We start from the raw sequence: 12,984 nt of genomic DNA on the forward strand, positions 1-12,984 counted from the left end.
AGGCAGGGTTGGGAGGGTTCCTTTTGAAATGTATTCCACTACAGATTACAAAATACATGCTGTAAAATGTAATTTGTAACGTATTTTGTTAGATTACTCGAGGTCAGTAACGTATTCTAAATACTTTGGATTACTTCTTCAGCACTGGTAGATTTTTTTTTTGTTTTGACAATAAAAACTCTGCCAGTACAGTAAGACAAAATACACGTTAAAAATACATTCTCTGAAAAACCTAAATATCTTATGCAGTGTTGTTTCTAAAACAAGATCAATCAAACTGATCTTGTTTTAAGGATTTTTAGATATTTTTACAGGAAAAAAAAAAAAAATATTATCAAGAATATGATTTTTGCCCTAATATCAAAGGTCTCACAAGAAAAAAAGAAATTATGATTCAACATGAATTTTCTTGATAAAAAAATATGATCGTGTCTGGTAACGTGCTTGAAAAATGGCTAGAAATAGCATTTTAGATTAGCGTAAAGCTGACAATTAACACAAGGTTTATTTCTATTTCTTCTGCTCCAAACTTACTTCAAACTTACTTCTCTGTCTGCTCGTATGAATGTAACACATCATAAGAAAGTGTTTCACCACTGTTCAAATGCACTTTGGATCACATCATTTATATGTATAAATGTTTTCCATCTGAAAGGACTAAATATTAAATGAAACAAATGACAATAAAATGCAAAGTAATCTCTTCAGTAATCAAAATACTTTTTGAATGTAACTGTATTCTAATTACCAATGATTTAAACTGTAACTGTAGTGGAAAAGTTACTTATATTTTGTATTTTAAATACGTAATCCTGTTACATATATTTCATTACTCCCCAACCCTGGCAGTAGACCATCTATGCTATCGCTGCCTAGAGGCATCTTCATGTTAAGGTGATAGCGGGTTTAAAACTATTACAACAAAAACGAAAACTAAATATTTTTTAAGATTATTTTTATTGTATTTTATTTTTTTCAGAGCCATGAAAATGTATTTTAGTTTAGTTTCAGTTTTTCTAATTATGTTGATTTTTATTTGTATTTCATTTTACGAAAATGTTTATTAACATTTAGTTTTCATTTTAGTTTACAATAATAACCCTGGGTGGAGCCTCCGTGGATCGGATTTGTTGGTCCAGCACATCCCACAGATGCTCAGTCGGATTGAGATCTGTGGAATTTGGAAGCCAGGATAAAACCTTGAGCTCTTCATCATGTTCTTTAAACTATTCCCGAACAATGTGTGCAGTGTGGCAGGGCCCATTATCTTGCTGAAAGAGACCACTGGTATCAGGGAATACCATTGCCATGAAGGTGTGTACCTGGTCTGCAACGATGTTTAGGTAGGTGGCACGTGTCAAATTGACGTCCACATGAATGACCAGACCCAGGTTTTCCCAGCAGAACATTGCCCAGCACATCACACTCCCTCCACCAGCTTGTCGTCTTCCCACAGTGCATCCTGGTGCCATCTCTTCCCCAGGTAAACAGTACACACATACACGGCCGTCCACATGATGTAAAAGAAAATGGGACTCATTGGACCAGGCGACCTTCTTCCACTGCTCCAAGGTCAAATTCCGATGCTCACGTGCCCATTTCAGGCACTTTCGATGGTGGACGGGCCGTCATGGGCACTCTGAACGGTCTGCGGCTACGCAGCCCAATACGCAGCAGGATGCGATGTACTGTGTGTTGTGACACATTCCTCCCGTAACCATCATTAAAATTTTCTGTGACTTGTACCACAGTAGACCTTCTGTTGGTTCAGACCAGACGAGATAGCCTGAGTTTCCCTCGTGCATCGATGAGCCTCGGGCGCCCAACACCCTGTCGCCAGTTTGTGGTTCGTCCCTCCTCAGACCACTGTCAGTAGGTACTCACCACTGCTGACCGGGAGCACCCCACAAGCCTTGCCGTTTTAGAGATGCACTGACCCAGTCGTCTGGCCATAACAATTTGGCCCTTGTCAAAGTCGCTCAGGTCTTTACTTCTGCCCATTTCTCCTGCATTCAACACGTTCACTACGAGAACTGATTGTTCACTTACCATCTAATCTACCTAGACCTTGACATGTGGCCTTGTTAGGAGATGATCAACGTTATTCACTTCACCTGTGAGTGGTCGTAATGTTTTGGCTCATCAGTGTATCATTTATGTAGAATACACGAATTATGGCCCTGTAACGAGTCATTGTGAAGAAGAAATGTGAGGTGCTGAGTGTATGACTTGTGGAACAATGAACAAGATAAAAATATAGACATTATTTTGAATTTGTTGAGTTGGAAAGTGTTTTAGAAAGTAATTTAAAAGTAATAAGATGATTACTTTTCAATGAAGTAAATAGTAAAGTAATCTGATTACAATTTTAGAGAAATAATTAGTCATTTGTAGTGCATTACTATTTTTAAGTAACTTACCCAAAACTAGATGTTTAGTAATGGAAGAATATAAGTTTACAGTAGGAGAGTCAGCTCTTGCATTTTTTTAATCAGTTTTTTACCCTTGTACAGTAAATCAAAATCAAAACTTTAACATAATACAAATAGCCTAATCTTTATTTTTATCAGCATGCTAGACTTGTAATAATCTGAAATGCAGCGTTATGAATGTCACAACTTGCATTAATTGTAAACAAAAGGTGAAGCGTCGCGTTATACATCCCAGGTGAAAACAGTCCCTCTGTTTGACTGCATGCGCGACGCGTCTGTCAGGGCTGCAGGTGGAATCGTGACGTCGGCAACAAGTCGGCCAATCAACGACTTTGTTTATGCGTGCTGCGTGTTGCAGTGTAGACAGTCGCGTCGCGTCGCTCGCGTGCAGTGCAGTCGGGGTGTTGCTGCACAGTACTGCACCACATTTGTAAGTGCACACTAGTGCGCGTCCATAGGATTAAATATCCTCATCTGGATCACAAACTTCTTTCAGCATTGGGAGGGCAGCGATATTTGACACTTAGTGGCGCAGAACCACTGCAAGAGACGCAGCGTCAGTATTACACACGTGAAGCATGGCCCCTGTCATATATCACAGCGCATCATTTCATGGAGAAAAAGAAATATTTGAGTCAGGGTAGTTAAATGAGAAGACAATGGACAGCCGGACCGAGAATCCGACGAAGGCAGCGGGCTACCTGAAAGAGCTGAATAAGATAATCGAGACGCAGCAGGCGCTGCTGGAGCGTCAGAAGATGCGCATCTTTGAGCTGGAGCAGCATGTGTCTGACCTGTGCGCGGAGAACAGCCGCCTGAAACACGAGTACCAGCGGCATCTGCTCACCTGCAGACTGCGATCCATTCAAGAAAACACCGCACAACAACAGTAAGAGTCAACGTAAACTTCATATACTATAGAAAGAAAGATCTTTATTTCTGTCGTCTTAAATGAGCAACTGTAATAAAGACCAGTTGTTTATTCCGTGTAACGCATATTTTTAATACATAGGGCCTGTAGTTCGGGATGTGTTGCTTTGATATGGAAAAGTAGTTCATTACAGTTTTCGGTAGGTCCCATCATCAGTATGACTGCTTCACATATGTGTCATTCCAACAATTAGGTGACATTTAAGTACAAGTTGTAATATTTATAATGTTTAATGTCACCGAATTACAATTTTAAAAGGCACGGTGAAAAGAATAAAGACCAATGATGCAGTGATGTGGGCCAAAAAGTCCATTTGGAAATGAACATTTTCAACTATTGCACTGTGTAATTTTCTCATGTCCCCAGAGCTGCAGTCAATCCTCTTTGACATAAAATAAGTGCTAATTCATCAGATTTCTACCCCCCCCATACAATTAAGTGTTTAGTGTTACATTCTCTGGCTAACATGTATTCATTTGTGGTAAATGTGTCATTTTAACAATGATGCAGGTTTTTTGTGTGTTCCATGATTTATTGAAATTCCTGTAATTGAAGAAATGAAATGACATCACATATGGTGGACAAAATTATTTTGAAGTAACGCTTTTGTTTTCTTTGTGTTTTGCTTGTTTTGTGATGTTAGTAGGATGCGGCCAAGCATAACATGTCCACCCTGTTATGTGAAGAGATAGGGAAAATTAATATAATTGTAAAATATAAATATATTTATGTTAAGAGAAATAAAATCATCAATATAAGTTCACAAATATGTTTCAAGATATTGTTCACACATCATGTAGTGGCTAATTTATCCACTGAATGTCCACCCTGTTATTGTCCACCCTGCCCATTTAATCGGATCTGAATTGAAGTCATTTAGCTTAACGCATAACTTATCAAATCTTTAACATGCCCCTTAAATGATGAAACATCAAGATACTTATTAAAGTATGTTTCATTTTTCAAAACTATCCGAAATGTCATGGAATTGTAGGAATGACCCCTATAATAAATGTTAAATATCACAACACATTCTTTTTGCACAGCATAAAATATTGTGCTAAATTCTGATCGATTGCTGTTTACGCTACTCATTTTGCCTGAGATGTTGCTGCTGGGATGTTTGTTTCATTTTCTCAAATGGATTCTGAGCTGTTTGTATTCTTGAAGCAGTAAAAACTAGGGCTGTCTATCGATAAAAATGTATAATCAAATTAATTACATGATGTGGCAAATAGTTCATCAAATTAATCACAATTAATCGCACATCAATATTAACTGAAAAAGACCCCCAAATAAAGCGAATTTAGTATATAATAATTACTTTGAAAACTTTGAAAACATCTCTCGAGATCCCTGCATTCTGCTGTTCTTTGTCCAGCTGTCTTTGAGCACAAAAGCCTGTCTGTGGAAGGCTGGAATTGCGTTGCTCATTGGTTTGATGAGGTGTGTTGTCTGTATGGCTGAAGTTGCGTTGACATCCCCCTAATACTGCCACCGAGTCATAAAAACATCAAGGTGGGACATCAAACTTGAATTGCTCTGATGGTAGGCACATTCCTTTTTACAGAACATGCAGGTCAGGGGCATGATTAATTGCCTTAATTTTTTTAACATGTTATTTTTCATATAAATATTTGCATTAAATTAACATGTTTAAATTGACAGCCTTAGTAAAATTGATTCAGTGATTCTTCATTCAAAACTTGTTTCAGCCTAAAATTAAAAATCCGTCATTTTGTACTTGCGTTCATGATGGTCTAAGCGACACAAAAGTTATTTAGCAGAATTTTCATTCTGGTCTCTCACATGTAATTAAAGCAGACAGTGATCAGGGCTCTCAAGCTTCTAAAAGGACATAAAACGGAAAAAAAAAAGAAAAAAAGAAATTGAAATGTTTTCACATGTAAGTAGGTCTGCAGATATAGATTATGAATGCCTTTATTTTGCACTCTTGTATAATTTAATACAAAATAATTACAAATGAAGTTAAAGGTTCAGAAATATACACAAATGACAGAATTTCTTATTATTTGGTATGTGCCCAAATATTTTTGCTTTAATGACAGCATGCAAAATGTCATAGACAAGACTACTCCACTTTTTTGTTTAAAATCTGATGATCCATGTTATCCCAGCATGATTTGAGAATGTTCCAAAGTGCATCTTGTGTGCTTCAATGGAAGCGAAGAAATCTGACCTTTTGTACAAAAGCAAAGGGGGACAAACCAAATACTAAGAAATTTGGAAATTCGTGTAGATATATTAACATTTTACTCAAATTGTTATGCTGATAATATTTGAAATTATTTGTAATGAAAATATTTGTACTAAATTAAATAGAAGAATCAAAAATAGAAGCATTTTCACATATACTGAGGTATAAACAGTATGCACACTGTTATACTGGTGCCCAGCCCTATTTTCACATAATTGACAACTGTAGTCAAGCTAGTAGTGCCACTACTTACAGTTACTTACTCACCAACAATGTTGAGTTAATGGTTTAAATGATTGCGTGCACACTCAGTAATACCTGCCCATACACACAAGTAAATAGTAGATAGTGCTCCCTGGCAAACAACATTTTGAGAATATTTGTTAATTACAACTTGGTATTCAATAACATAGTGCCCTCAAAGCTTCATCAACTCCAGAACACTCCCCTTGTAATTGGATCTTGGATTTCCTAATGGGACGTCTGCAGATGGTACAGTATATTTAGACACCAACACTTGATGCTGGACACTTATGTCCCACAAGGCTCTGTACTCGGCCCTCTTCTGTTTTCCCAGTTTACAGATGATTGTGTCGCCAGGCATAACTCAGTCTCATCATGAAGTTTGTGGGTGATACAACAATAATCAACCTGGTCACAGATGGAGTCTGTGTACGGAGACGAGGTTGATACCCTGGCAGTAAGGTGACAAGAAAACAACTTCTCTGTAAACATCAGTAAGACTTCTTTGTCTTCTTCAGAAAACAGATACAAGTAAATTGCTCCAACCCAGATAGTGTTAAAGATGATTGTGGATTACAGGAAGCATCAGGGAGGAGATCACATACTTATCTACATCAAGACACTCCTTTCTCCATCAGCAAGACTGCATTCCATGAGGATCACATCACATGGGCTATACTGTAACATTGTTTTTGAAACCATAAGCTCAACTAGTGAAATGTCAGCATGAGATGTGCTTCTTTTTACACCACATTTAAAAGCATATCTATTACATTCTTTTACTGGAATGAGGCCTGTTTATGCTTACTAATGAATGTTTTTTTTTGCTACTTATAAAATTAGCAGTATTTGCAAAGGAATGATCCTCCAAAGAGAGTCGTGCTGAAATTATTGACATTTCAGAAACAGTACACAGTAATATAATACTGTACACACTACACAGGAAAGTGTTAAATTACAGGAAGCTGCAGGACTCTAATCAGAGAATCCCTGGAAGAATCTTTCAATGAGGACTGACAATCAATACACACAGGGACTCTGAAGACATGAAGAGAACTGCTCTCACAAACCTCTTTACATTCAGAAATGTTTGACTATTGGCCCTATTGATTAAAATAAGCTGGAAATGACATTTCAAAGTCAACTCTCTATTTTATGAAATTTGAAAAGCTTGGTAACATTCATTATAATATCTACAATTGACTTGTGTGTTCTGTATGTACTATTCATTACAGATGAGCTGATATAAGAATAATTCTTCCATGCTTCCTTGTCTTTGTATTGCAGTAACCTAAGTGCACAACCTAGCATCAGGCACTGTCAGTTTAATACTAATATACTGTCAAAATGCATGGCCTCTGTCAGTGGAATACTGCATGTATTTATCTCTAAAGAACCAGTTTGAGAATATAATTTTCTTGGTGGATTATGTCCACCCTTGAGCAAAAGATGATGTCATGAATGTTTTTGGTGTATTTTCCCTGAAGAAAAAAAATCTATTTTGTAGTGGTCGACCGATATATTGCTGAGGCCGAAAAATCAGCCGATATTCAGAATTTTGTCATTATCGCATCGGCCGATAAATTTTCCCATGTGGCTGATTTGTTTTTTAAGGCCACGAGGAAGCTGAGAATCGTCTGCTTGCACGTGAAGCGTCTGAGACATGTAAACGACTAATCACAGTTTGTTTTGTTGTTACGTGCCATTGTGTTACTACAGTAATAGTGTGCAACACAGCCTCATTTAAACGGTCCGCATATCAGTGCCACGATACACGCTTCTGAGCTCTAATGTTAAAGTGCTCGCCTGTTTCGTTCTCCCTCTCTCTCCTCATCAGTTCCCTGTAACTTTTAACTATCTCGACTAATGATAAAAAGGCAAATATCATACTTCTATCATGTACCATCTGCAAATATGCAGATATCTCATTTAAACAGAGGTAATTCATGAACCTCACGAAAATCCAGCGTTTTTTTTTCCTGTCGAGCGCTCATCTAATATCATCTTTTGAAGCGCGTATTCCATCAGCCAGAATCAAAACTTCAGGATCAGGATAAAAAGTTCCTCTGATTCACAAATCATGATGGTCAGTCTGTGACTATCCAAGCAGGCGATCCAGGCTGTTTAAACTATCAGGAGATTGCTGCTCGCTGGATCCGCACATGCGTGTGAGAGCAACTTCAAAGTAAAAGCACTTCATGTGCTATAAGTAAATATCTTATTTATTATGCACTGTATGTACAATTGGTTTGATTTGGTCTTTTGTGAGAAAATGCAATTACTAATGCGCACATGCCATCCATGGTATCTGGACTACTGTGTGTACTGTTATATCCTTCTTCCAAATATATTATCAGTTTCTTCATGTGCAAATAAATTACTAAAATTGGATGACTAAACAGAAATCAGAAGAAACTGCTATCTACCATTTAAAATGCAGTCTTATTTTTTTAAAGATTATTATTTTTTTTTTTACAAAGTTAAAGTTTTGTGCGAAATTGAGTAAATTAAGTGCTAAATAAATGTTTATTCATTTATGTTTATGTTATTTACTATATAAAACTGTGAGATATTGGCATTGTATTAGCCGATCGGTCACGCTGCTAGAAAACCCATATCAGTCGACCTCTACTATTTTGTCAACTTCTAAGTACACTATATCAAGTAAACTAGCATATAATGTAGATTGCCTGAAAAACTAACAGACATTAGCTAAAAGCCATAAAACTCTAAATTTAATTTCATGAGGTCTTCAAATAACATTCTTAAGAAGTGAAATAGAGATTTAATGCATCCTGTTTTGCGGAGTGAGATAACTATCTTAAGAGCTTTCATTTTAATTTGCTTCAATTTGAAACTATTAAACTGCAGCTCTACAGTAAGCTAGTCGGTGGGTTATATGCTCTTGTTGTTCTTCACTCTCATTAGAAGAAGCATTTAATACAGGAAGCCAGCAGTAAACCTGAGCTCTTGGTGATAAGTATATTGCCTTTCTGTGTCTCCTCCCATGCAGCAGTCTGACATTTATTACAGTGGCTTTTTCAAACAGTGCAGTGGTCTGATGTTTAGTTTATATGGTGTCTTTTGTATGCCTATGCTTTTATTTTATTAAATCTTTTTTTTTTTTTTTTAATGGTCTTTTGCTTTCCTGTTCCCTTGTTCCTGTTTCCTGTAATTACCTTGCCCAGGTATGCCTAGTTTGTAATTAGCTTCATGTGTATTTATGCTCTCATATTTTCCTTGTTCGTTGTCTGGTCTTATCCATTTGTGGCTGTGTCATTGGTGAGGCTGATTTAGTTCTTGTTCTCTCTTGTATTGTTGTGTTTTTGCTCCTTGTTTGATAAGTACTACAATTGCATCCTACACCTCTCTCTCTCTCTGAACATCCACGTTACAGAAGACCAGATCCATTTAAGATGGATCCAGCAGTAGAACTCCTGTACCTTAGGCAGGATGAAGGCTCCATAGAGGAGTACACTGAGCTGTTCTGTGCCCTTGTGAACTATGTTCACGAAACCTCTTTCTATTTGGTCTCAACGAGCCCATTGAATCATGTCTGCCAGGAGGCAGATGTGATTTTACTTTGGAGCATTACATGCACTTTGCCCTACTGCTCAGCTTCCTCCCTACATGGTGGGATACTGCACTACTCCCCTTGTGGAATCAGCACCCTCTCAAAGGAGGTTGCACCCAGCACTCACTGCACCTCACTCCTTGCCGGACCCAAGAGGAGGAGGAGGAGAAGAAGAGAGGCTTCTGGCTTGGTGGTCCCAGAGGTTCCTGGTTGGGTGGTCCCAGCTTCGGTGGTCCCAGAGGTTCCTGGATTGGTGGTCCCAGCTTCGATGATCCCTGTGGCCCCAGCTTCGGTGGTACCAGAGTTTCCTGGCCCGGTGGTCCCAGCTTCAGTGGTCCTAGAGGTTCCAGGTTCGGTGTTCCCAGCTTTGATGTTCCCAGAGACAGTTGTACCATCTCGCTGTGTTAGGAAGTGAAGAGAGATGACCCGCACTTCATCTAGCCCAGGCTCAGCCAAGGAAGCCATCCATGAGTTTCCTGTGTTCCCTGTCACGATTTAAGATGCCGTCTTTTGAGTTTACTGATTTCCCTGTCATGCCTGAGTTTGATTCCACAACCACGGAGGTCATTGAAGAGTTTCCTGAGTTCCCAGTTGCTCTGCCCGAGTTCCCAGTTGCCTTGCCCTCGCCCAAGTTCCCAGTTGCCTTGCCCTCGCCCAAGTTCCCAGTTGCCTTGCCCTCGCCCGAGTCCCCAGTTGCTTTGCCCTGCCCGAGTCCCCAGCTGCTTTGCCCTGCCCGAGTCCCCAGCTGCTTTGCCCTGCCCGAGTCCCCAGCTGCTTTGCCCTGCCCGAGTCCCCAGCTGCTTTGCCCTGCCCGAGTCCCCAGCTGCTTTGCCCTGCCCGAGTCCCCAGCTGCTTTGCCCTGCCCGAGTCCCCAGCTGCTTTGCCCTGCCCGAGTCCCCAGCTGCTTTGCCCTGCCCGAGTCCCCAGCTGCTTTGCCCTGCCCGAGTCCCCAGCTGCTTTGCCCTGCCCGAGTCCCCAGCTGCTTTGCCCTGCCCGAGTCCCCAGCTGCTTTGCCCTGCCCGAGTCCCCAGCTGCTTTGCCCTGCCCGAGTCCCCAGCTGCTTTGCCCTGCCCGAGTCCCCAGCTGCTTTGCCCTTGCCCGAGTCCCCAGCTGCCTTTCCCTCGCCCGAGTCTCCAGCTGCCTTTCCCTCGCCCGAGTCTCCAGCTGCCTTTCCCTCGCCCGAGTCTCCAGCTGCCTTTCCCTCGCCCGAGTCCCCAGCTGCCTTGCCCTCGCCCGAGTCCCCAGCTGCCTTGCCCTCGCCCTAGTCCCCAGCTGCCTTGCCCTCGCCCTAGTCCCCAGCTGCCTTGCCCTCGCCCAAGTCCCGAGCTGCCTTGCCATTGCACTCTCCTAAGTCTCCTGGTCCATGGTCACCATCAGAGTCTCCAGGTTTGTCAGCACCATCTTGGTCTTCTTGTAGTGTTTATGGTGACTTGTATGTGCTTATGCTTTTTTTTTATGGACTCTTATTTTTATAATCTTGTGTTGTCCTGTTTCCCCTGTTCCTGTTTCCTTTTTTTACCTTGCCCAGGTGTGTCTAGTTTGTAATTAGATTCATGTGTATTTAACTAATTTTTCCTTTGTTTCGCAAACTGTGCGTTGGTCTAATCTGAATTATTGTGGCTTTTTCAAACAGTGCAGTGGTCTAATGTTTATTACAGGGGCTTTTTCAGCAGTGCAGTGATCTGACATTTATTACAGGGGTTTTGATTATGATTCATAGCGTTTTTTTTTTTTTTTTTTAAAAGTACAGTGGTCTGATGTTTATTACAGTGGTTTCTCTGAACAGTGCAGTGGTCTGACATTTATTACAGTGACTTTTTCAAACAGTGCAGTTGTCTGACATTGGCTTTTTCAATCAGTTCAATGGTCTGAAATTTATTACAGTGGCTTTTTCAAACAGTGCAGTGGTTTGATTATGACAGTGGCTTTTCCAAGCAGTGCAGTGCTCTGACGTTTATATCAGTGGGATCTTTAAATAGTGCATTGGTCTGACATTTATTAGAGTGGCCTTTTCAAACAGTGCAGTGGTCTGACATTTGTTACAGTGGATTTTTTTCAAGCACTGCAATGGTCTGACGTTCATTATAGTGATTTCTTTAAACAGTGCAGTAGTCTTACGTTTATGACAATGGCTTTTTCAAACAGTGCAGTGGTCCGACATTTATGACCGGGGCTTTTTCAAGCAGTGCAGGGGTCTTACATTTATTACAATGGCTTTTTCAAACAGTGCAGTGGTCTGGCATTTATTACAGGGGATTTTTCAAATGGTGCAGTGGTCTTACCTTTATTACAATGGCTTTTTCAAACAGTGCAGTGGACTAACGTTTATTACAGTGGTTTCTTCGAACAGTGCAGTGGTCTGACATATATTACAGGGGATTTTTTAAATGGTGCAGTGGTCTTACCTTTATTACAATGGCTTTTTCAAATAGTGCAGTGGTCTGACGTTTATTACAGTGGCTTTTTCAAATGGTGCAGTAGTGTTACATTAATTATAATGGCTTTTTCAAACAGTGCAGTGGTTTGACATTTGTTACAGTGGTTTCTTAGAACAGTGCAGTGGTCTGACGTTTATCACATTGGCTTTTTCAAACAGTGTAGTGGTCTGACGTTTGTAACAGTGGCTTTTTCTAACAGTGCAGTGGTTTGATTTTTTATTACTGTGGCTTTTTCAAATGGTGCAGTTGGCTGCTGAGAGCAGACTGAACTATAATGTGGTCTGTTCTAATATTAGTCGACAGAGATTAATTAGAACCACGGGCATTGTCAATATAGCTTCAGTATTAAATTTGCTTTTAGACAGATCTTGTGTTGAGTCTGAGTTAAAAATTAAAAAATGTCAACAACCTTTTTAAGACAGATATATCTGTAAAAGCAAATGGCAGAGGTTTATAGTTTTGTTTCATTACAGTAAAAGTGGTTATTTGACAGTTTAATTGCAGTTTGATTTAATTAGTACACTTATATTAGCCAGGTCATGGCCAGATTGCATATTTTGCAGGAAAGCACTCCAGGAGTTATTATTGAATTATGTTCTGCACTTTGTCCTTATCAAACTGCTGTGTGATTCGAGCTGCAGCACAGTATATGTATGGCACATATATAAAGCACAGATACTGTATGGGTTATAATAAATGCATCTTTCTTGCATAAAGCCTTCCTGTTTCCATGTATATGGTTTTCATAGTTGCTCTTTTTAAAAAAAATCTCCTTTGTGTTTCAGGTCAGAATACAACAGTCCAAGAATCATCAGGTATGTCGTATTTTTTTCTACTGTAATGGTGCCTACTGTGCTTCATGTCCATTGTATTTTTAGAGTGTTAATGTTCTCCAAACCTCTATACCTCTGTGCCTACAATAAGCAAGTTTTACCTTAGCCTGTTGTTTACCATAGTGAAGTTATCAGTCAATACATTAATCTGTACATTTCAGAGCTATTATTATTATTATTATTATTATTATTATTATTACAACCATTTAATGAAGATACATCCATTTGTACTGTACACAGTAAATACGTGTCATCTTGATCCTTCAACCGTGACCAACCATATACTGAGGCTCAGGGCTGTAGCTAATGGGGTGA

At 39.6% G+C, this 12,984-nt stretch overlaps 1 protein-coding gene across 1 annotated transcript in view; it reads left to right on the forward strand.

Annotated features, from left to right (window-relative positions):
• The first annotated feature begins 2,796 nt into the window (after positions 1-2,796).
• The window catches only part of LOC127419672 (IQ motif and SEC7 domain-containing protein 1-like), a 184,032-nt gene continuing 173,844 nt past the window's right edge, over positions 2,797-12,984 (forward strand). Inside the window, exons 1-2 of the mRNA XM_051661247.1 lie at positions 2,797-3,321; positions 12,622-12,651. Coding sequence (XP_051517207.1) covers positions 3,092-3,321; positions 12,622-12,651 — 260 coding nt within the window. The 5' untranslated portion in view covers positions 2,797-3,091. The remainder of the gene's footprint in view (positions 3,322-12,621; positions 12,652-12,984) is intronic.

The sequence above is a fragment of the Myxocyprinus asiaticus genome, chromosome 29 (genome assembly GCF_019703515.2).
Source record: "Myxocyprinus asiaticus isolate MX2 ecotype Aquarium Trade chromosome 29, UBuf_Myxa_2, whole genome shotgun sequence".
NCBI lineage: Eukaryota > Metazoa > Chordata > Actinopteri > Cypriniformes > Catostomidae > Myxocyprinus > Myxocyprinus asiaticus.